The sequence below is a fragment of the Esox lucius genome, chromosome 8 (assembly GCF_011004845.1).
Source record: "Esox lucius isolate fEsoLuc1 chromosome 8, fEsoLuc1.pri, whole genome shotgun sequence".
NCBI lineage: Eukaryota > Metazoa > Chordata > Actinopteri > Esociformes > Esocidae > Esox > Esox lucius.
The window spans coordinates 28,532,637-28,557,847 of NC_047576.1; the positions used below are offsets into that span (position 1 = coordinate 28,532,637).

General features: G+C 43.2%; 1 protein-coding gene across 1 annotated transcript in view; it reads right to left on the minus strand.

Moving 5' to 3' along the window:
- Nucleotides 1-13,077: 13,077 nt before the first annotated feature.
- The window catches only part of lepr (leptin receptor), a 52,841-nt gene continuing 40,707 nt past the window's right edge, over nt 13,078-25,211 (minus strand). Inside the window, exons 14-20 of the mRNA XM_034293628.1 lie at nt 23,804-24,017; nt 22,719-22,922; nt 20,071-20,154; nt 19,676-19,778; nt 16,623-16,698; nt 15,872-16,039; nt 13,078-15,808 (exon numbers count right to left, since the gene is read on the minus strand). Coding sequence (XP_034149519.1) covers nt 15,119-15,808; nt 15,872-16,039; nt 16,623-16,698; nt 19,676-19,778; nt 20,071-20,154; nt 22,719-22,922; nt 23,804-24,017 — 1,539 coding nt within the window. The 3' untranslated portion in view covers nt 13,078-15,118. The remainder of the gene's footprint in view (nt 15,809-15,871; nt 16,040-16,622; nt 16,699-19,675; nt 19,779-20,070; nt 20,155-22,718; nt 22,923-23,803; nt 24,018-25,211) is intronic.

Below are 25,211 nucleotides of genomic sequence, written 5' to 3' on the forward strand. Positions count from 1 at the left end.
CTATCCAGGAGTACGGTTCCAGAACCGAGACTGTGTGTGGATGTAAGCCCCACCAGATCTAACTGATAGCGCTCCACCTCCCTCACAAGTTCTGGCTCTTACCCCACAGAGAGGTGACGTTCCATGTCCCCAGAGCCAGCCCCTGCCGCCCGAGTCTGGTCCGTCGAGGCCCCTGGCCTTCACTGCCACCCATATGGCAGCGCACCCGACCCCAGCGGTTCCTCCCATGAGTGGTGGGCCCATAGGATGGAAAGGGGGGTGCCACGTTGCTTTTTCGGGCTGTGCCCGACCGGGCTCCGTGGCAAACCCAGCCACCAGGCGCTCGCCGGCGAGCCCTCCCTCTGGGCCTGGGTCCAGACCGGGGCCCCGGGATTCCTCCGGGCAGGGTAACTCCTCTTTTTCCTCGTTTGTGCATAGGGGTATTATGAACCATTCTTAGTCTGGCTCCTCCCCTGAGACCACTTTGCCATGGGAAACCCTACCAGGAGCACTAAGGCCCGGACAACACAGCCCTCAGGTTCATAAGAACACACAAACCTCTCCAACACGATTAGGTGATGGCTCCCGGAGAACTCAATGCTATTTCATGGCACAAAAACATTTGTTTTTCTTTCAATCGTGAATGACACTGATACAATAACTGACAATTTTGTCAAGTGAAAAGAGAATCGTGGAAACAAATCGTATTGCATAATTTGCTTTGACTGTAACGAGATTTGAATGCAGGACCTATTGGTTGCAGGTCTGCGTCTTTAACCATTACGCCATTTAAAAATGGGTGGCCAGTCTGTCAGTCACTCACTCAGTAAGAAACATTCTCACTCTTCTTGGCCGGCTCTGCTTACGCTGTCTGGCAAAAATTTATAGATCTGACCTAATTGAAACATATCTGGAAATCGTTGAACATTTAAAAAAATTGGATAAACTTACATCAGAATCATTTTGTGGAAATATGTCCTAAAGTAGTGTTGACAGAGAATATTTTTAGTTAAGCAAGATCAGTGGCAGCCAGGGAAAGTGTTGGGTAAAAAATGTGGTCACACCTTGTGGGATTTTTGTATATTATATGGATTACAAGATATCCCAGGGGGCATGTTACCCCATCTTATCCTAACACTCAAAGGCCTTCCCAAAATCTTATGTCGGCAGGGTAAAAAAGGATTTCGCACTCATACATAAAATACCCACGAAATACTGAAGCCAACATGACAGTAGGAGGAAATTATTTTTATATTTACAATGTTACCAGATGGGGAGTTTCCCAACAAATTGGAGTATTTTTAATGGGCTTGTTCATGTACAGATGACAGGGTTGTAAAGAAAAAATATTGTTTGAGCGTGGGAGATTTGCAGTTTGCTGACAATGAAATCTGGCAACATTGCATACAGGATCATTCCTAAACTACATCCAATTCACAACACTTTTTATTAATGTTTCAGATGAATTAAAATTAATAAAAATTAATCTGTTGAGACAGACTAAAATGACTGGTAAAAAAGGCACAGATTAGGGTATGTACGGTCCCCAAAAACATTATACAGTATATACAATACACAGTGTAAAAATATACAATTAACATATTTAAGTCACTAATAATACATATACAGCTCTGGAGACCACTTTACTATTCATAGGTATTCATTTGAGTAAAATGAACAACTTGTATAACAATGTACATTTGCTGTCCCCTCAGAATAACAGAACACACAGCCATTCATGTCTAAAACCGCTAGCAACAAAAGTGAGTACACCCCTAAGTGAAAATGTCCAAATTGGGCCCAAAGTGTCAATATTTTGTATGACACCATTATTTTCTAGCACTGGCTTAACCCTCTTGGGCAGGTAGTTCACCAGAGCTTCACAGGTTGCCACTGGAGACCTCTTCCACTCCTCCATGATGACATCACAGAGCTGGTGGATGTTAGAGACATTACCCTTCCCCACCTTCCATTTGAGGATGCCCCACAGATACTCAATAGGGTTTAGGTCTGGAGACATGCTTGGCCAGTCCATCACCTTTAACTTCAGCTTCTTTAGCAAGGCAGTGGTCGTCTTGGAGTTGTGTTTGGGGCCGTTATCATGTTGGAGACTGCGGCCCAGTCTCCGAAGGGAGGGGATCATGCTCTGCTTCAGTATGTCACAGTAAATGTTGGCATTCATGGTTCCCTCAAAGAACTGTAGCTCCGCAGTTCCGACAGCACACATGCAGCCCCAGACCATGACACTCCCACCACCATGTTTGACTGTAGGAAAGACACACTTATCTTTGAACTCCTCACCTGTTTGCCGCCACACACGCTCGACACCATCTGAACCAAATAAGTTTATCTTTGTCTCATCAGAGGCTTCCTTCTGGGATGACAGCAATGCAAACCAATTTGATGCAGTGTGCGGCGTATGGTCTGAGCACTGAAAGGCTGACCCCCCACCCCTTCAACCTCTGCAGCAATGCTGGTAGCACTCAAAAGTCTATTTCCCAAAGACAACCTCTGGATATGACACTGAGCATGTGCACTCAACTTCTTTGGTCGACCATGGGGAGGCTTGTTCTGAGGGGATCCTGTCCTGTTAAACCGCTGTATGGTCTTGGCCACCGTGCTGCAGCTCAGTTTCAGGGTCTTGGCAATCTTCTTATCGCCTAGGCCATCTTTATGTAGAGCAACAATTATTTTTTTCAGATCCTCAGAGAGTTCTTTGCCATGAGGTGCCATGTTGAACTTCTAGTGACCATTTTGAGGGAGTGTGAGAACAATAACACCAAATGTAACACACCTACTCCCCATTCACACCTGGGACCTTGTAATATTAACGAGTCACATGACACCGGGGAGGGAAAATGGCTAATTAGGCCCAATTTGGACATTTTCACTTAGGGGTGTACTCACTTTTGTTGCCAGTGGTTTAGACATTAATGGCTGTGTGTTCAGGTATTTTGAGGGGACAGCAAATTTACACTGTTATAGAAGCTGTACACTCAATTACGTTTTACAAGTGTCATTCAGTGTTGTCATATGAAAAGATATAATCAAATATTTGCAAAAATGTGAGGGGTGTACTCACTTTTGTGAGATACTGAAGGTCACTTAATGTCATCCTACGGTTGTTGAGTGACATTCCAAGGTTTCCCAGAAGAACATTGCCCAAAGCATCACACTGCCTCCCCGGCTTGCTTCCTTCCTATAGTGCATCCTGGTGCCATGTGTTCTCCAAGTAAGCGACACACACGCACCCGCCATCCACGTCATGTAAAAGAAAAGTGATTCATCTGACCAGGCCACCTTCTTCCATTGCTCCGTGTTCCAGTTCTGTACGCAACAAACTTTGATGCACTCTGTGTTCTGACACCTTTCTATCAGTACCAGCATTAACTTTTTCAGCAATTTGAGCTACAGTAGCTCGTCTGTTGGATCAGACCACACGGGCCAGCCTTCGCTCCCCATGTTCATCAATAAGCCTTGGCTGCCCATGACCCTGTTGCTGGTTCACCGCTTTCCCTTCTGTGGACCACTTTTGATAGGTACTGACCACTGTAGAACAGGAACACTCCACAAGTGGTATTCACATAATCTGTCAGTGGTCATAATGATATGGCTGATTGGTGTATAAGACAGAGTATACATTTTCAGATCCAGAACACCCTAACCCTAACCCAAACCTAATAGGTATGTTCCTGTGTTGTTTTTGTATGATTAATTCCTTCTCCATTTAAATGTAAATATATGGTATTTTACTGCTTTCTAGCAGGTGGATCTTTACAACATCCAATGCGATCCTAAATGTTGTATTATTATTTACATTATTTGGGCAGGGTTAAATCTATAAATTTTTGCATCATTAAACGAACAAACCCCTCCATGAACTGCCACCTTAACGTGGTGGAGGGGTTTGAGTACCCGAGTGACCCTAGGAGCTATGTTGTCTGGGGCTATATGCCCCTGGTAGGGTCTCCCAAGGCAAACAGGTCCTAGGCAACGGGTCAGACTAAGAGCGGTTCAAAACCCCTTAATGATGAGAAAAATGTTGAGGTCCGTGACGTCGCCTGGTATGGCGCAGCCGGGGCCCCACCCTGGAGCCAGGCCCAGGGGTTGGGGCTCGTACGCGAGCGCTTGGTGGCCGGGCCTTTCCCCATGGGGCCCGGCCGGGCTCAGCCCGAAGGAGCGACATGGGGCAGCCTTCCAGTGGGCTCATCACCCACAGGAAGGACCATAAGGGGCCGGTGCGGAGAGGATCGGGTGGCAGTGGAAGGCGGGGGCCTAGACAACCCGATCCCTGGACACGGAAACTAGCTCCAGGGACGTGGAACGTCACCTCGCTGGTGGGGAAGGAGCCTGAGATTGTGCGTGAGGTTGAGAGGTTCCGACTAGATGTAGTCGGGATCACCTCTACGCACGGCTTGGGCTCTGGAACCACACTCCTTGAGTGCCAGGGTTCTGGAGAGGAGAATTCAACCGAAAGTAGAACCTCGGATTCAGGAGGAACAGTGTGGTTTTCGTCCGGGCTGTGGAACACTGGACCAGCTCTATACCCTCTACGGGGTGTTGGAGGGTTCATGGGAGTTTGCCCAACTAATCCACATGTGTTTTGTGGATTTGGAGAAGGCATTCGACTGTGTCCCTCGCGGCATCCTGTGGAGAGTGCTTCGGGAATATGGGGTCCTGGGTCCTTTGCTAAGGGCTGTCAGGTCCCTGTACGACCGAAGCAGGAGCTTGGTCCTCATTGCCGGCAGTAAGTTAGATTTGTTCCCAGTGCATGTTGGACTCCAGCAGGGCTGCCCTTTGTCGCTGGTTCTGTTCGTAAATTTTATGGACAGAATTTCTAGGCGCAGCCAGGGGCCGGAGGGTGTCAGGTTTGGGGACCACACGATTTCGTCTCTGCTCTTTGCAGATGATGTTGTCATGTTGGCCCCTTCAAACCAGGATCTTCAGCATGCACTGGGACAGTTTGCACCTGAGTGTGAAGCAGTGGGGATGAGAATCAGTACCTCCAAATCCAAGGCCATGGTCCTCAATCGGAAAAGGGTGGCTTGCCCACTTCAGGTTGGTGGAGAGTGCCTGCTTTAAGTGGAGTAGTTTAAGTATCTAGGGGTCTTGTTCACGAGTGAGGGAAGGATGGAACGGGAGATTGACAGACGGATCGGTGCAGCTTCTGCAGTAATGCGGTCGATGTATCAGTCTGTCGTGGTGAAGAAAGAGCTGAGCCGCAAGGCGAAGCTCTCGATTTACCGGTCAATCTACGTTCCTACTCTCACCTATGGTCATGAGCTTTGGGTCATGACCGAAAGGACAAGATCCCGGATACAGGCGGCCGAAATGAGCTTTCTCCACAGAGTGGCTGGGCGATCCCTTAGAGATAGGGTGAGAAGCTCGGCCACCCGGGAGGAGCTCAGAGTAGAGCCGCTGCTCCTCCACATCGAGAGGGGTCAGCGGAGGTGACTTGGGCATCTGTTTCGGATGCCTCCGGAACGCCTTCCCGGAAAGAAATAACTTATCGATCTGATTTGATTACACTCTGATGTTTGTTTCAAGTTCTCAGTGAAAGTCCACCTGGGAATGTCAGAAGAAAGTATCATCAGAAGTGCCCAGAAGCAACTGTCTTCTTGCCCACCTGAGCTAACTGTGGGTATTATGAAGAAGATCACTGAACATCTCAACTCAGCCCTCTCGGAAACCATCAGCAGAACTTTTTCAGGGCAGTTCTTCACTGTGGGGGGACTGAGATGGTCAACTCCAGTTTTTTTTTGATGATTACACCAATCCAGAGGACCAATTAGATATTTACCCATGCATTATAACTGCAACAGAAAAGATGAGGAATGTTTTTGAAGGCCTGTTGGATGAATACAGATCTGCAATGAGCTACATTTTTTCGAGACCTAGCTGTTGAAGTTAATGTGTTGGTATCTGCCAGTGAATTGTCAGTGGAGCGCTTGGGTGCTGAAGGGTCTCATATTCCATCATCCATAATTCAGAAGGTATCAAGTGAAGAGTTACAGAAGAAGGTAACAGACAAGGTCAGAAAATACTGATCAAATCAGTGAAAAACTTCTTGAAATCTAGCCTTTCAAATATACTCCACCAAACAGACTCTCAATAGTCTCCAGCAACTTCAACCATTTCCTAAGGACATACAGCTGCAGCTGCTTTTGAAATTTCCAATGACATGAAAAGGCTTTTTCCAACCCTAAAGTATTTTAATACTCTATGGCAGGAAAACTCTATACCTGAAGAGAATAGTGGGAATCCAGTTGAAGAGTCTGGAGCCAAACCCATTGGCTCCCAGACTGGTGTGGAACTGTCTGATAAGAAGATTAGGGCATCACTATTTTCCAAAGACGTGGAGTAACTTCACAATGGAAAGACAAACCCAAACAGTAACTCAAGGTAATCAAATCCATATTCTTGTTTTCATTTACTGTCCAAATGTAACCAAACCGTGTCAGTAAGAGAGCTTTCACAAATAGAGAATATGATTAGAATTATGCTGGAGGACATTCGGAATGTCTGCCGGGAATGTGGAGAGAAACTGATTTCTCAAGAACCACAGTGTACACGTTCCCCTTTGTCAACATCGTCCACCAAATAACATTGATGTCAACATTTTGCAAATCAACTTCATTGGTCAGATACTCACAGCGGGAATTTTCTCACCCTGGCACTCCCACCTTTCTGATATACCAGGGATTATGACTCCACCCACTGTGAAATGTTTGGGTAATCACTATGAGTGAACCCACTAAAGCAGAGACATTGGCACATGATGCCAAGAAATCCATGTCTGCTATAGCAGATAGCAACATGAATGAGATTTATCCAGAGGAAAAAGGACAGTTAACTTGTCACTTTGAACTGACTGCCGCAACAGCTAGAATGGAGGATTACATTTTTCAGGGGAACATTGATGCTCTCTCATGTGATCTAACTCACCAAGTAAATCTTTTCTGACAGCAACTTGTCCCCCCTGGTTCTGACTGTGCCGGTTGGAAAGAGTACATCCAATACAGCTCTGAATAAACTGAAGAGGAAGGAAACACCGGGGAAGCTCTCATCTTATGAGTTTGTTCAGCTGTTTGCTGAGAAGTCTGCAAACGCCTCCTGCTTCAATGAAATGGGCTCAGGGACTTAATGTGCTGGCTACTGTGTCTGAAGATAGGATTTCCTCCTCCTCCAGAGAATTTTGTGAAACAGTCAATTGGTATACAAACGTATTGGTGAACCAGGTCATGAACTCTGTGGTTTCTTCCACTCAAAGCAGAGTATCATCTCCACCTGAGAGACCACAAACCCTCCAAGAACCAATGACCTCTGTTACTAACCAAGGTAGTTTGAGCGCTAAGTCCTCCCCTCAACTGTCTCTCTCTCCCATGTCACTGTGCCAACAAATGAGACCTCCACTGTAGCACAAGGTTATGGGGCCAACATGAATGGAGAGAAAGTGGATAGCAGAACATTGTAGACCAGACCATGTCAACCAGCCTAAATGCTATGCCTCCAACCACATCCTCTGATCACTTAGACAGATTTTGTCCTCTGTAGAAGATTTTGTAAATGTTACATTACTGTTTTTGTTTTTTTTCATTTCCAATGTAATCTTACGTTTGTAATTCATATTATACTAGTGAAATGTATTTATTCTGTGTCTTAGAATATACTTATCTAGGCATGAACAAACCAGCTACATAACAGGTCTGTAATAAGCACATTCTGTTAGAGGATGCATCTTGATGACTCATCATTCAGGCTAGTTGGAGTTGGAATAACTAACCTGAGAATCACAATACTAGTACTGTGTAGCCACTCTTATCAACTAGAAACACATTCCAATCTACTGTATGCTTCCCATTATTACAGTTGTGCTGAAATGTTTTCATACCCTTGAATAATTGGCGAGTGAGCAGGCAAAACACGTCTCTTATTTCTTATGGGATTCACATTCAATTGTAGGTCATAACAGAATGGCACAATCATAAAACAAAACATGTTTTTTTGCCCCCTTTAGCATCAATGACAGCCTGCAGTAATTTTGTAATAGTTGTCTATGAGGCCCCAAATTCTTGCAGGTGGTATAGCTGCCCATTTGTCTTGGCAAAATGCCTCCAGGTCATGCAAAGGTCATGCAAGGTCTTTGGTTGTCTTGCGTAAACCGCATGTCTGAGATCTCCCCAGAGTGGCTCGATGATTTTAAGGTCAGGAGACTGTGATGGCTACTTCAGAACCTTCACCTTTTTATGCTGTAACCACTTGAGGGTCAACTTGGCCTTATGCTTAGGGTCATTGTCATGCTGGAAAGTCCAAGAGTGTCCCATGCGCAGCTTTCGTGCAGAAGAATGCACATTTTCTGCCAGTATTTTCTGATAACATGCTGCATGCATCTTGCCATCAATTTTCACAAGATTTTCCGTGCTTTTAGAGCTCACACCCCCCGCAAAACATCAGTGAGCCACCACCATGCTTCACAGTGGGGATGGATTTCTGTCCACTATAGGCCTTGTTGACCCCTCTCCAAACATAGTGCTTATCGTTGTGACCATAAAGCTCTATTTTGGTCTCGTCACTCCAAATTACAGTGTGCCAGAAGCTGTGAGGATTGTCAAGGTGTTGTTGGGCATTTTGTAACCAGGCTTTTTTGTGCCATTGGCTTCTTTCTGGCAACTCGACCATGCAGCTCATTTTTGTTCAAGTATTGTCATATTGTGCTCCTTGAAACAGCCACACTGTCTTTTTCCAGAGCAGCCTATATTTATCCTGAGGTTAGCTGTGGGTTTTTCTTTGCATCCCGAACATAGTTCTGGCATGTTTGGCTGAAATCTCTCTTGGTCTACATGACATTGGCTTGGTATCAAGAGATCCCTGAATTGTCCACTTCTTAATAAATAATTGAACAGTACTGACTGACATTTGCAAGGCTTTGGATATCTTTTTATGTCCATTTCCATTTAAAACCCATAACATTTCATAACCTTGTTACGCAGGTCTTGTGGCAATTTAATTGCAATTTAAAAAGTCACAGGTATGGGAAATTCACATTTAATTGCACATTTTCACCTGTGTGTGTCACCTTGTGTGTCTGTAACAAGGCCAAACATTCAAGGGTATGTTTTGTGCCATGAAATAGCTTTGGCTCTGCTAAGTTCATATTCAGTCTTGCTAGAAATTTCTCAAATCTTATGACTAAGTAGTAAGTTAAATACTAGTAAGGTTATTACTGGCTAATAAGCAGTTATATCAGTCATATTTTCAAAATCAATGCCACAATTTCACAATATCTGCAAACCTATGAGCACAACTGTATATTGTAAGACAGAGTGATCTACTCATGGGTCAAGATAGGGTGATTAAGGCATGTCCTTAGAACCTGTATGCATCTGTGTAGTATTGACAGTTCAGTGGAGGCATGTGATCAGTGTTGGGGAAGTTTCTGAAGCCTGATGCATTCTTACTGATTAAAGGACTTGAGTCCCATTGTTTAGATAGGTAGAGGAATGTGGGGGATCTGGTATTTGCCAAGGGGGTATCATTGACTGGTATCAGCTGATGAAATGGTTACTCTTTATCTCCTCATCTGTATAACTCATCAGGGTATCTATTGTCTGTTCGGGTTCGGTTGGAACTCTTAGAATTGAAGAAGTTACCTATGGGGGGAAGGAGAGCTTGTCCTTTGTGTGAAGCTTAGGTAGTAACATAACAAAGGGAGTGTGTTTTATTGACATAGGACAGCATCTTACCACACCCCTTTTCACTGTAATAAATACGGATTGTGCATGTTTTGAGTTAGAGACTCCTCAGACGATTATGTGTGTGTAAGCGGTTGACGCGTCTCTCATATGTGCATTATAGTTAATAAAACTGTTAGAATATACAAAGAGAACTTTGTCTCTGTGTTCCTTACTCCGAGTGTTGATACATGGAATTTCCATCACATCAGACACACAGGGTGGAGGTTAGGCAGGTATGGAGGGGCTGAATTAGACTGGTCAGATTACTAGACACATCCATGGTCAACAGAGAAGTCAGGGGGAGTTTACTTGGAGTTGGTTCATGTTTCATTACAAAACACACACACCAAACAATCAAAAATATGAATGATGAATTAGAGTTATTAGTAAACTTGATACTGTGCCACCAAAAGTGGATGGGAATGACATCCTATACATGCCACGTTATGAGTGGCTTGTTCATAGACTGGGACCTTCCAGAGTCCTTGTCTGTATGATGTGATGTCAACACATAGGAATTTGCCAGACTCCTGTGATATTGAAGCATGACTAATGACCCCAGAGAAAAAAAGGCAGCACTTGAGTAACAGGTGGAGCTGTGATCTCGGAAACAAATGGGGAATGCTTCGGCCCTCTCAAAACGTATGTGAAACATATCCCCTACAAGTCATTAATTTGGACCCAATATAGCTGGCACATAAAAAAGACAGGTAAGGTGATGGAGGAGAGAAATAGAAGATATTGTCAAGGAAGATTAGTTGAAACTGAAGATTTAACCAATACAATTATATTGTTGGTTAATAAATATTTTTGGTTAATAAATATGTAAATTAAGAGGTTAGATATTGTGGGAATATTTGGAAAAGGGCTTTTTATACAAACAGTGCCATATGTGTGAAATATCAGTATAGTTGGGTGTTCAGTCTATTGTAATACACTGCTCAAAGAAATTAAGGGAACATGCAATCATGACAGTATAACACCAAGTAATTTGAACTTCATGGATATCAATCTGTCCAGTTAGGAAGCATAAGAGATTGTGAATCAATGTCACCTGTTTTGATGCAAATGAAAGTGACAACAGATGCACTGAAGAGGCAACAGCAAGACAACCCCCAAAAAGGGAATGGTTTTGCAGGTGGTGGCTACAGACAATTGCTCTCTCCTCATCCTTCCTGAGTGATTCTTCTCTAGTTTTGCATTTTGCTGGTGTCCTTGTCACTACTAGTAGTATGATGTGGTACCTGCAGCCCATTCAGGTTGCACAGGCAGTCCTTCTCCAGGATAACACATCCATACATGCCGTCGCAAGACAGTTTCCCGGTATCTGCTCCTTTGTGCAAGGAGGTACAGGAGGAGCAGTGTCAGAGCCATACAAAATGACTTCCAGTGGGCTACTGGTTTGCATGCTTCTGGCCAAACTGTCAGAACAAGACTCACTTGAGGGCCCAACGTCCTCTAGTGGGACCTGTGCTCACAGTCTAGCACAGTGCAGCTTGATTGGCATTCGCCAGAGAACACCAGAATTGGCAGGTCTGCCACTGGTGCCCTGTTCTCTTCAAAGATGAGAGCAGGTTCACACTGAGCACATGTGAATGCTGAGAAAGAGTCTGGAGATGCCATGGTGAACGTTATGCTGCCTGCAACATCATCCAGCATGACCGGTTTGGCGGTGGCTCAGTGATGGTCTGGGGAGGCATATCCTTGAAGGGTTGCATAGACCTCCATGTGCTAGTCAACGGTACCCTGACTGCTGTTAGGTACCAGGATGAATTCCTCAGACACATCATAAGACCTTACACTGGTGCAGTGGGCCCTGGGTTCCACCTGGTGCAGGACAATGCCCGGCCTCATGTGGCCAGAGTGTGTAGGCAGTTCCTGGATGAAGAAGGAATTGATGACATTGACCAGCCCTCACACTCCCCAGAACTGAATCCAATTCAGAATCTCTGGGACATTATGTACCAGTGCATCCGAAACCGCCAAGTAGCTGTCACGGTACGGTGAAGATCAGTGCCGTGTACTAACAATTCCCATCACTCCACAAACTCATCCCGGACTCATTCATGGTCTTGTCTCCCATCATCACTCACACCAGGTCCCAATTATGTCATCAGTACGTGTTCAAATGTTTCTCCTCTGCTCCCTTCACTTGTTGATCATTGTTGTTGCTTGTATGTGTGTGACAACTGCTCCCTCTGCTGCTTCACCTCCCCCTGCAGCGGACGGGCTCCGGCGTTCGACGTCACCGGCCTTCTGACACCATCGTCCATCTCATCATACTTTTTACCTGTGTCCTGTTTAACACACCTGTTCCTCATCCTCATCATTTCCCCCCAGTTTATATGTTCCCTCTGCTCCCCCTGTCTTCGTGTGTAATTGTCTCTGTTTGTATAAGAGCAGTGTACGCTTCGGTTTTCAAACCACAACTTGAGTTCTCGTTATTACATTAAATACTTTATTTCTACCACGCCATTCTCCTGCTCCTCCTTTATCCGCCCCCCGAAGACGTGACAATGTGGCACATAACGGGTGAGTGTTTGGTTGTTGCTGCTGAAGTCAGCACTTTACTTTCTTTCAGTTTATTTTGTATTCAGTGTTTGTTTTCAATTAAAAAGTCCTACTCGAATGCAATCCGCCTGCGCCTAGTTGCTTTTCTCCACCACCACCGTTACAGCCACAGACTGTCCTGGAGCTCCCTGATGCCTTGATCCAGATCCTCCAGGACACCGTCTGCCTTCTCATCAGGAGCGTGCCCAAATGTTTTCGGGAGTGCATCCAGGCATGTGGGGGCCATACACACTACTGAGTCACATCCGTCATGCTACTGACCTGTGATGAAATTCACACAAGTTGGAACAGCCTGTGATTTCAATTGTGGACTTTGATGAGTTTGAATCACCAGCCCTCAGTCGGTTGGTGATTTTGGTTTCCATTGACCGTTGTTACGTAATTTTGTTCTCAGCAAATTGTACAATGTACCGTATTGTTTTTAAATCTTAAATATATTTTCCTTCATCGAGACCCGTTGTGTGATTTTAAGTGTTCCCTTATTTTTTTGACCAGTGTATATCATTGAGCAGAAGCTGTTTTTTTGGGGGGTTTAAATTGAACATTTAAATCATAAAGGCTATGAAGTTTTAGATCATGTTTCAAGACCATGTGTTCAACTTACACACTTTCAGACTGATTATAATACCACATTTTTGGGGGGAGTTGCAAATATGACTGTATGTTAAACTATAAATGTACAACACTAATGTGCAACTTGTTAATCAGGATAGGTTGTCACATTAAAATGGACACCTAACAGGTCTCCGTCTCACTTGATTCATTTTTTCAGCTCTACATTGATAGTGGGAAAGCAGGCATAATCTACAGAAGCAAATTGTAACTACAGTAACATTTGTTGGTAAATATTTTCACCATGAAAAATAGACAAGCGATTTTTATAGACATCACAAACCCTATCTTTTTCAGCAATGGTATTTCCAGTACATTATTGTGAGTCATGTTTTATGAACATTCTCCTGTCAAATGTATACCTAACATGGCACACAAATACAATTTGTAGATATCAAAAATGTCTCAAATACAGTACAAACAGTATACAAATAACAAAAGCATTATTAGGGCTCAGTCAATGCACATAGAGTACATTTATAGTAAATGTTCCAAAACTATAAATATTCACCATCATTGTGTATACAACCAACCGTGAAACATTCAGGAACTACATCTTTAAGACAAGATCCCGTGATGTGCTTGTTTAGTTGAGTACAGAGCAGCCATCAGTTAAAAAATATACCTTTTCAAAAGACAGGCTGCTTCTTAATCTCCATCTGTTTTCAGTTAAACCCAGCAGGAGTCTCCTATGCTAAGAGATGACTGGCTTCCTGTAAACTGTAGGTGCCGTGTACTGGCAGTGTTGACAAAGGGACAGTGATTATGAAAGGGCACACCACTCATTGATATGGACAGAAGCATCTTAGCACCCAGATTGCCAGGACCCCTTAGACACCTTGTTGTTGTTTTTAAATTGTGCGACATAATTGTACATGGAATTTGAATACCATGTTGGGGAATGTTTTTCATCACTGAAACTCCCTTGTGCGCATGCATTTTCACGTTCACTGTTCACTGTCATGTCATAGCTTGTTAGCAGATGGAATTTACCAATAAAAGTATAACCCATTAATGTGGCATAAAGTTGACAAATCATTACATTTTCACATGATTGTCGAAGAAATTACTTCAAAAAGTAGGTTACCTTCACACGTTCATCGAAAACAATTTCAGCACCTAAATGGTACAGCACCCACCATTTTTCCTAATACTGTCTGAATATATCGAGAAAGCACATGGTCATATAAATTATCAGTGTTTACATAATGAGGTCTACCCATGGAGCCAGTCCTGTAAGCAAGTGACGAAAGGATGGCTTCATTATAACAGCTGGAGTGAATGGAACAGAGTCAAACATGAAGATGATGTGTTTGATACCGTTTGATTCCATTGCAGTAGCCCAACAACCCAGACAAACACATCACCGTGTGTATTGAAGGGTGAACAAGATCTAAAACAAGTAGTAGTCAATAATGCTATAAGTCAGTCTTTGTTTAGTCATGGTTGTCCTTGATCGATAGAGCCATTGGATGTCTTTCAGAAATATTTGTATCAGCAGATCTATTGACGAAGTCAAAATTTTTTCCTCTAACAGACTACAACTCCAGTGGAGAATATACTTTGGGCAAGTCCCTCCCCTTTCCCTTAACAGATATTCTCAGCATTATCCCAGTAGACTGACTGGGTACTGCTAGATAGATAGCTAACTACTTTACATAACACAACACAACGCAATGGCTTGTTATCATAAACGATACATTTTTGAAAGTGATATTGCATAATGATATTGAACCATGCATGTCTGAACTGGAGCTTTCCATGGAAGATTAAAACACATTACATCCAATACATATTTAAGAAAATATTTACTAATAATGCTAATGTGCTGTTTACCAGTGAGATTTGTTACACTTTTCTGCATTTCACTGTAATTATTACAAACAGGCGCAGAACAGCATGGGCAGGATCAATGTTGGTGTTTTACAACTGTAACTGGTGTTTTACAACAATAATTAGTATTTTAGGTCTTCTAAAAACTTTTACTACAGTATTCTCTGATCAGCGTTTTGTTAGGGATGTGGAATATACATTTCCTATGAATTTTGAAACGTGGTCTTTTATGAACAGAGGTTGTTTTTTTGCTCGCTCCTGATATCTGTGACTGAACTCAAGCCACAGTCAATCTTTTGTGTGAATTAATTTTTTCTTTTGAGACCTCAGTCTCCCCTAGCACTAAACAGATGATGACAGTAAAATGGCACATGATGCCCTTTCAGTTGTTACAATCTGGGGGCACTGTCCTGTGCTTTGAGCAGCTTGGAAGGAGAAGTATGGAACTGGGGAAGGTAGAGAGGATCAGACCTAATTCCCATCCCTACTGCCATCACCTCTTCACTGGGCACACTAAACAAAGCCTCCTGACCTCCAAGCAGACAGTCGTACTCGACAGAAAAGCCCTCTTTCCCCAGAACCACCCCGTCCTTCGGCAATACAGCCCCTTCCTCCTCTTGCACCCAGTCCTTCAGACATTCCATACCCGCGTGATATTGGTCCTTCGCATCCACCCCCCCCCTTCCACCACCGCTAACTACTGTCAGGGCCACATCCTCAGGTCCTAATGTCTCCGAATACAGCGCTACAGTGTGGTAAGAGAAGATCTGTGGGTCCATGTCTGACTCTCCTGCCAGGGAATTCTCCAGCTCCCACAGGCCTCCAGGGAAAGAGTCAGAAATGTCCGAGTTGTTGGCAGAGAAGTTGCCGTCGTCGCTGGAGCTGCTGAGGCTGGCTGCCTGCTTGAAGGGGTGATGGCGGTCGTTTGAGGGGAGCACAGTTGAGTAGATCACCGACAACTGGGCTGAGACTTCTGGAAGCCTGGGGTGTTCTGGTGGCTTTGGGGTCTCGTCCTCCTGCAAATGGGCAGAGACTTCTGGAAGCCTGGGGTGTTCTGGTGGCTTTGGGGTCTCGTCCTCCTGCAAATGGGCAGAGACTTCTGGAAGCCTGGGGTGTTCTGGTGGCTTTGGGGTCTCGTCCTCCTGCAACGGGGATGAGTCGATGGCTGGTTTTAGGACCCTTTCCTTGTCTGGGGCTGTGGGATCATTCTTCTCGATGATGGCGGCCTGGGAGATTGTTTCTGAGGCAAGGAGTAGCGGCCAGGCTGGCAGGCCCTCTGGGTAGCGGAACAACTGCTCCATAGTCTCAGCCTGGAGAGGAGTACAGAACTGTCATGAGCAGGTTATCGAGTTAATGTAGATAAAATAGTATAAACAGCAGCCGTGTTTTTTTCTGCTGTTTGGAGACATATATATTTGGAGAAAATATATTGAATGCATTTTTAAGCAATATGGCCAATATACCACAGATAAGAACTGTTCATAGACATGACTCATCTCAGAGTGCCTGGACACAACTGTGGCATATTGGCAATATACTACCAACCCCAGAGATGCCTTTTTTTATAATTGCTATTATAAACTGGTTAACAACACTATTACATTCATAAAAAAGGATAGGATGTTTTACCTATGGTATACACTCTCAAATACAGTACCACGGCTATCAGCCAATCAGCATTCAGTATTCAAACTACCCGGTTTATAATAGACCATGTAAATATGTGGTAACCGGATATAAATAGCAATAAGGCACCTTGGGATTTGTGGTAAATGGCCAATATATCACAACTGAGAGCTGTATCCAGAAGAACAGCTCTTAGTGGAGGTATGTTTGCCACACCCCTCTACCTGGCTCAATCGCTTAAGTAAATGTGTTCGCTGTCTATCTGACCTTCTTGAAGTCCATTCCCTGGGCCCAGGAACAGTTGTAGGGATTGGGAACATCTTTCCATATAAACGTTTTCATGCTGGGAATAAGACAGTATTCGAGTTAATCCAAAATCTCTTCTCTCGTCCTCCTTTTGCCCCTCATCCCTATTCTCTCTCTCTGACCTCTCACCCTTTAATCCACATCTAGCTTCCTTTGAAACCATTCACCCATTCTCCACAGTCATTCCTTCCCCTGCTGAAATGTTACATATACATACATACACACACACACACATACATACATATATGTACAGTGGGGAGAACAAGTATTTGATACACTGCCAATTTTGCAGGTTTTCATACTTAGACAGTATTTTTATCATATCATAGGTACACTTCAACTGTGAGAGACGGAATCTAAAACAAAAATCCAGAAAATCACATTGTATGATTTTTAAATAATTAATTAACATTTTATTGCATGACATAAGTATTTGATCACCTACCAACCAGTAAGAATTCCGTCTCTTACAGACCTGTTTGTTTTTCTGTAAGAAGCCCTCCTGTTCTCCACTCATTACCAGTATTAACTGCACCTGTTTGAACACGTTACCTGTATAAAAGACACCTGTCCACACACTCAATCAAACAGACTCCAACCTCTCCACAATTGCCAAGACCAGAGAGCTGTGTAAGGACATCAGGGATAAAATTGTAGACCTGCACAAAGCTGGGATGTGCTACAGGACAAATGGCAAGCAGCTTGGTGAGAAGGCAACATCTGTTGGCGCAATTATTAGAAAATGGAAGAAGTTCAAGATGACGGTCAATCTCCCTCGGTCTGGGGCTCCAAGCAAGATCTCAACTCATGGGGCATCAATGATCATGAGGAAGGTGAGGGATCAGCCCAGAACTACACGGCAGGACCTGGTCAATGACTTGAAGAGAGCTGGGACCACAGTCTCAAAGAAAACTATTAGTAACACACTACGCTGTCATGGATTAAAATCCCCCGGCTCAAGCCAGAGCATGTCCAGGCCCGTCTGAAGTTTGCCAATGACCATCTGGATGATCCAGAGGAGGAATGGGAGAAGGTAATGTGGTCTGATGAGACAAAAATAGAGCTTTTTGGTCTAAACTCCACTCACCATGTTTGGAGGAAGAAGAAGGATGAGTACAACCCCAAGAACACCATCCCAACATGAAGCATGGAGGTGGAAACATCATTCTTTGGGGATGCTTTTCTGCAAAGGGGACAGGACGACTGGACCATATTGAGGGGAGGATGGATGGGGCCATGTATTGCGAGATCTTGGCCAACAACCTCCTTCCCTCAGTAAAAGCATTGAAGATGGGTCGTGGCTGGGTCTTCCAGCATGACAACGACCCGAAACACACCGCCAGGGCAACTAAGGAGTGGCTCCGAAAGAAGCATCTCAAGGTTCTGGAGTGGCCTAGCCAGTCTCCAGACCTGAACCCAACAGAAAATCTTTGGAGAGAGCTGAAAGTCCAAATTGCCCAGCGACAGCCCCGAAACCTGAAGGATCTGGAGAAGGTCTGTATGGAGGAGTGGGCCAAAATCCCTGCTGCAGTGTGTGCAAACCTGATCAAGAACTATAGGAAACGTATGATCTCTGTAATTGCAAACAAAGGTTTCTGTACCAAATATTAAGTTCTGCTTTTCTGATGTATCAAATACTTATGTCATGCAATAAAATGCAAATGAATTACTTAAAAATCATACAATGTGATTTTCTGGATTACGTCACTCACAGTTGAAGAGTACCTATGATAAAAATTACAAACTTCTACATGTAAGTGGGAAAACCTGCAAAATGTGTATCAAATACTAGTTCTCCCCACTGTATATATAGGTTTTAATCACCTGAGAACTAATGTTCTGGGAGACGTTTTATATGGGGAATATCTCAGGCATTCAGGTAAATGTAGTAGAAAAATATTATTTGAAACTTAAAAGATTGTCCTTAAGTGTGTACTGGTCATTTTTGCTTGTATGTATACTAGTAGCACAGTAAAAATATATTGACACTTTAACAAGCAAGCACTCGACAGCACCTACTAACATTTAGAGCAGAAAGCATTCACCGAGCCGACAATCACGACTGGTTGGCGCCCAACCTATCACAATGAGTTGCTAGAACATGACACCAACACCGGACATGTCTAGAACATGACACCAACACCGGACATGTCTAGAACATGACACCAACACCGGACATGGCTAGAACATGACACCAACACCGGACATGGCTAGAACATGACACCAACACCGGACTGTGCTCTGCCACCTGACAACTCCACGACCAAGGACCCTCGGCACTGCCAGTATTCCGTGACCAGGTTTCTAACTCCACAACACCATGCAGGCAACAAAGACAACCTTTTTCACTTATGATATGGATCCAGGAAGTATTGAAATGTGTTTCTAGTTGATAAGAGTTATTCTTTAGGACTACACTTGGTAATCTGAGGTTAGCTTTAGATTTCAGAATAAAAGTCAGTGTGAGGTTTGGGGAAGCTCTCTTGCCTTGTCTTCAGCTCTGCGTGCATCTTTGCTCTTGCAACCTCTCAAATCTCCAGAGAACTTTTATCTTTGATACTTGTACTGTACTTTTAATACTATTCATGTATTAAATTAATTTGTAACATTGATTCATTGACAATTATTATCTAAAACAGGTCAAAATCCAATTCCATTAAATGCCTAAGCATCTCTGGATTTTGTACTACCAAATGATATTGTTGATATTGTTATCGAATTACACGCTAGACTCACACTAGCAAAAATGCTGCATCAACATTCTATCAGAAGGCAACATTTTTGATGAATTACTACCTAGAATCATCACTTTAATCGTCACCACTTGCCAGAGGCTAAAACCATGGATTCAGACACAATCAATCGTGACTTGTCTTTGTGGTGTGACATCATGATTATATAACAGAATACAGCGCTGCCATTAAGTGACTACAACTGAGCTATTATCTATTGGCAGTATATTCAACTATTCAACTTTAAACTACTGTAAATGATGACAAGCAATATAATCTTACTGGTTTTGGGATATGACCAGGGTGACGAAGAGGACAACGGAGAGGATGGCGATGATGATCAGGAGAATGAAGGCAGCAGGCCCAGTGTCATCCTCTCTGAAGACTAGAGGACAAGACAAACATATTGTATCACAATCAGAAGGCATTCATGCATCAGTAAATGATACATGATGTGAACTACACTTAAGAATCAAGGCACCGGGGGGCGGGGCATGTTGCATAGCTGACTCATCGCTTAGCCGCAACTATGAAAGCAGTAAAAAGTGATTTGATTACTTTGTTTACCAGTTTATAATAACAAAAAGGCATCTGTAGCCCAGAGCCCCCGAGATACAGGTGCACGGATAGATGTGATGGTTGGAGATTTTCATCCCTGAAGGTACATTAGCGCTTACCTTTAGTATACATAGGTTCTCCTTCTCCGTCTACAAACACTGGATACAAGATGAATACGTATTCTTCAAAGCCATAGAAGCTCCCTGGGAAATGAAGACGAAACAAAGATGAACAGATTAGCCAATTAAACGGAACCATGTCTATGTACTCTCACTAGAGGGCGCCATATCTTTGCAACCAACCATCTTAAGCTATAAAAAGGAACCAGGCAAGCCTAGTTCAGCCAGCTTGCAATTGAAAGTGATACATTTTGTTGCCCTCACTGGATTCAAAGCCAGGTTTCCCGCACGAGTGTCTGTGTCTTCAACCACTACGCCACAGTGCTATACATTTGCCCAGTGTCAGTATAGCATCTTGACTTTAGAAAGTTTTGTCATTAATTAACATCATGCCAAGTTTGAATATTTCGCTAGACATCATTAAGCATTGTGTTAAACTGACCAACGTTTCTTATTAAGTTTACCTCCACCACTAATAGCACCTATGAACTGTATGGCTTTTGCCACTGACCGTTTTAACAGCTTATTAGCCAGTAATAGGCTTACTAGTATCTACTAACTTACTACTGGAATAGTCATAAGAATTTAGCAATTTCAAGCGAGACTGAATATGAACTTAACACAGACAAAGCTATTTCATGGCACAAAAACGTTTGTTTTTCTTTCATTCGTGAATTACATTGATACAATAACTATCAATATGCAGTTGTGCTCATAAGTTGGCATACCCTGGCAGAAATTGTGAAGTTTTGGCATTGATTTTGAAAATATGACATTTAAAAAACAGTGATCATGTAAAGCCATTTTTTATCACATAAATGTTTGGCCCAAATGGTCCTGATCAATTACCCTTGAATGTTTGGCCTTGTTACAGACACACAAGGTGACACACACAGTTGAAAATGGCAATTAAAGGTGAATTTCAAATTGCAAATGTGTAAAAATAGTCAATGAGTTTTTTAGCTCACATGTGGATGCACTGAGCAGGCTAGATACTGAGCCATGGGGAGCAGAAAATAACTGTCAAAAGATCTGTGTAACAAGGTAATGGAACTTTATAAAGATGGAAAAGGATATCAACATATATCAAAAGCCTTGCAAATGCCAGTCAGTACTTTTCAATCACTTATTAAGAAGTGGAGAATTCAGGGATCTCTTATATACCAAGCCAAGGTCAGGTAGACCAAGAAAGATTTCAGCCAAAACTGCCAGAAGAATTGTTTGGGATACAATGAAAAACCCACAGGTAACCTCAGGTAAAATACAGGCTGCTCTGGAAAAATATGGTGTGGTTTTTTGAAGGAGCACAATATGATTATACTTGAACAAAAATGAGCTACATGCTCGAGTTGCCAGAAAGAAACTGATGGCAAAATGAATGCAGCATGTTATCAGAAAATACTGGCAGACAATTTGCATTCTTCTGCACGAAAGCTACGCATGGGACACTCTTGGTCATTGGACGCTCTTCCAGCAATGACCCTAAGCACAAGGCCAAGTTACCCTCCAGTGGTTACAGCAGAAAAAGTTGAAGGTTCTGGAGTGGCCATCACAGTCTCATGACCTTAGTATCATCACACCACTCTGGGGAGATCTCAAATGTGTGGTTCATACAAGACGACCAAAGACTGCATGACCTGGACGCATTTTGCCAAGAATGGGCAGCTATACCACCTGCAAGAATTCAGGGCTTCATAGCTAACTATTACAAAAGACTGCATGCTGTCACTGATGCTAAAGGGGTCAATACACAGTGTCAGGAACTAAGGGTCTGCAGACTTTTGAACAGGGATCAGTAAAAAAAAAATGTTTTTGCTGCCTTGTTCTGTTTTATGATTGTGCCATTCTGTTATGACCTACAGTTGAATGTGAATCCCATAAGAAATAAAAGTGTTTTGCCTGCTCACTCATGTTTTCTTTACAAATGTACATATATTACCAATTCTCCAAGGGTATCCTAACTATTGAGCACCACTGTAGGTGACGATTACTGACTGTTTCATCAAGTGAAAAGAAGAGAGAATTGGGTTTTTATCTAACCTATATTACTAAAAAAATTATGCACAAATGCGTACTTCAAAAATCCACCAGAAATAGTCTCAATTTACACAGTTTTATTTTAGGCTACCTATAACGTACCTACTGAAGGTAGTAGCCAGCAAAGTTTTTGTCTATCCTGACCCAGAAAGGCATGCACAGATGCATAATGCACAAATCCACCAGAAATAGTCGCAATATAACCTTGAACAGTGTTATTTTAGGCTTACTATAACGCAGCTACTGAAGGTTGTAGCCAGTGAAGTTTTTATCTATCTGGAACAAATTCAAATGCAGGTCCGTGTCTCTAACCACTACGCTATTTAACAAAGGGTAGTCAGTCAGTCAGACAGTTTCAGTCACTCACTCACTCACTCAATCAGTCAGTCAGTCAGTAAGAGATATTCGCTCTTCTTGGCTGGCTTCGCTTACGCAGTCCGGCAAAAAAATACATAATAGTTCTTTTAGTGCCAACGTTATTCTGGATATATTGACAATGACACTAATCATATTTTAACAAATCTGCATGTTGTGAAAGAAAACCATGAAGGAAAAGAGTGAAAGAGAGTGAATGAAGTGGGAGTGGTGTAACAGGATGTAGATAGATGTACCATGTAGATAAAGGAGCTGTTCTGGAGGGAGCCTGGTCCACCTCTTCCTCCCTTCTGAGGGCTCACCCTGTCCCTCCTGATATCTCTGACCCCACCACTCAACAACCAGGGACGACGGGACACTTCTGCCGGTCAGCAGGGACCACGACAGGACCACACAACTACTGTTCAACCGGGAGGCACTGAACGACTGCATACACTGGCCTGGAGAGAGAGAAGTAAATATAATGTTTTCTCCAACGCTTCTTCGTGTCCTTAACTACCAACTTTAAAACAGAACTACCAACTTTAAAACAACCACCCCCATCATCCTTCCACCGCCCCATCATCCATCCACCACCCCCAACATCCTTCCACCACCCCCAACATCCATCAGCCAACTCCAACATCCATCCGCCACCCACAACATCCATCCACCACCCACAACATCCATCAACCACCCACATAATCCATCAACCACCCCCAACATCCATCCACCACCCACAACATCCATCAACCACCCACATAATCCATCAACCACCCACAACATCCATCCACCACCCACAACATCCATCAACCACCCACATAATCCATCCACCACCCCCAACATCCATCCACCACCCCAAACATCCATCCACCACCCCCAACATCCATCCACCACCCCCAACATCCATCCACTAACCACAACATCCATCAGCCACCCACAACATCCATCCACCACCCACAACATCCATCAACCACCCACATAATCCATCAACCACCCACAACATCCATCCACCACCCACAACATCCATCTACCACCCCCAACATCCATCCACCCCCTCGAGCATACCTCCACTACCCTCAGCATTCATCCACCACACTAAACATCCATCTACCACCTCCAAAATCCATCAACCACCTCCAGCATACACCCACCACCCCAACATCTATCCAACTACAAGCTCAAACACCCATCCATCACCTCCTGCATCCATTCGTCCACCCCCAACATCCATCCATCCACCACCCCAACTTCCAGCCACCACCAAAGCAGCTGTTTAAACATTAAAACTAGTCCTTAACTAGTTCTGAGTAATGATATAAATACATCCCCTGTTACTTACCTTTGAGGTGTCTATTCAGGGTCATGTTGGTGTTTCCAGTGGAAATACCCTGGCTGTTCTGAGCCTTGACAGTCACAAAGTGGACTTCATCTTTCCACTCAAAGCTATAGGTGGAGACACGGCCTATATGCTCCTCAGTCACAACACCCCCAGAGGCCTGATGCTGTACTACAAGGCCCTCCACACAGTAGGTTGGCTCCACTATGGTGAAATACTGTAAGGAAGAGGGAAAGGAAGAGTTTAAAACAGTATTAGGGGATACTTCACTGACTATAATGAGAATGCAGTGTCCAATGTACTAATTCTTATATATTCTTTGATCTGACAGGGAAAAATATAGTTGTCAGGTGGACCAACTGAATGCTGCTATATTGCTACTGTATAACATCTATTGTATAATGTCTAGTATGTTCAGACTTTAACCAATTTTTCAGTAAACACACTCAGATGTTGATCTTGAAACCACATTGGATGTGTTTGTACAGTCAGCCCAATATAGATGTACTTTTTTGAACTTCTGCATAGCTGAAAAACGTCTGTTGTGATAAAATCTCATGTGATTGGTCAATAGAGAAATGAGTGGAAAACAATACCAGAATTAGGCTTCCATTGTAAATGCAAACATTCTGTGTGACATGTTATATGTTCTCTATAGGTTATGGAGTGTACCTTGACATGTTATAAGTTTTCTTTAGGTCATGCACTGTATCTTGACATGTCATGTGTTCTCTATAGGTCATGCACTGTATCTTGACATGTTATGTATTTTCTATAGGTCATGCACTGTATCTTGACATGTTATGTGTTCTGTATAGGTTATGGACTGTACCTTGACATGTTATGTGTTCTCTATAGGTTATGAACTGTACATTGACATGTTATATGTTCTCTATAGGTCATGGACTGTATCTTGACATGTTATATGTTCTCTATAGGCCATGCACTGTAACTTGACATGTTATGTGTTCTCTATAGGTTATGGACTGTACATTGACATGTTATGTGTTCTCTATAGGTCATGCACTGTATCTTGACATGTTATGTGTTCCTTATAGGTCATGCACTGTATCTTGACATGTTATGTGTTCTCTATAGGTCATGCACTGTATCTTGACATGTTATGTATTCTCTATAGGTCATGCACTGTATCTTGACATGTTATGTGTTCTCTATAGGTCATGCACTGTATCTTGACATGTTATGTGTTCTCTATAGGTTATGGACTGTACCATGACATGTTATGTGTTCTCTATAGGTTATGAACTGTACATTGACATGTTATATGTTCTCTATAGATCATGGACTGTATCTTGACATGTTATATGTTCTCTATAGGTCATGCACCGTATCCTGACATGTTATGTGTTCTCTATAGGTTATGGACTGTACCTTGACATGTTATGTGTTC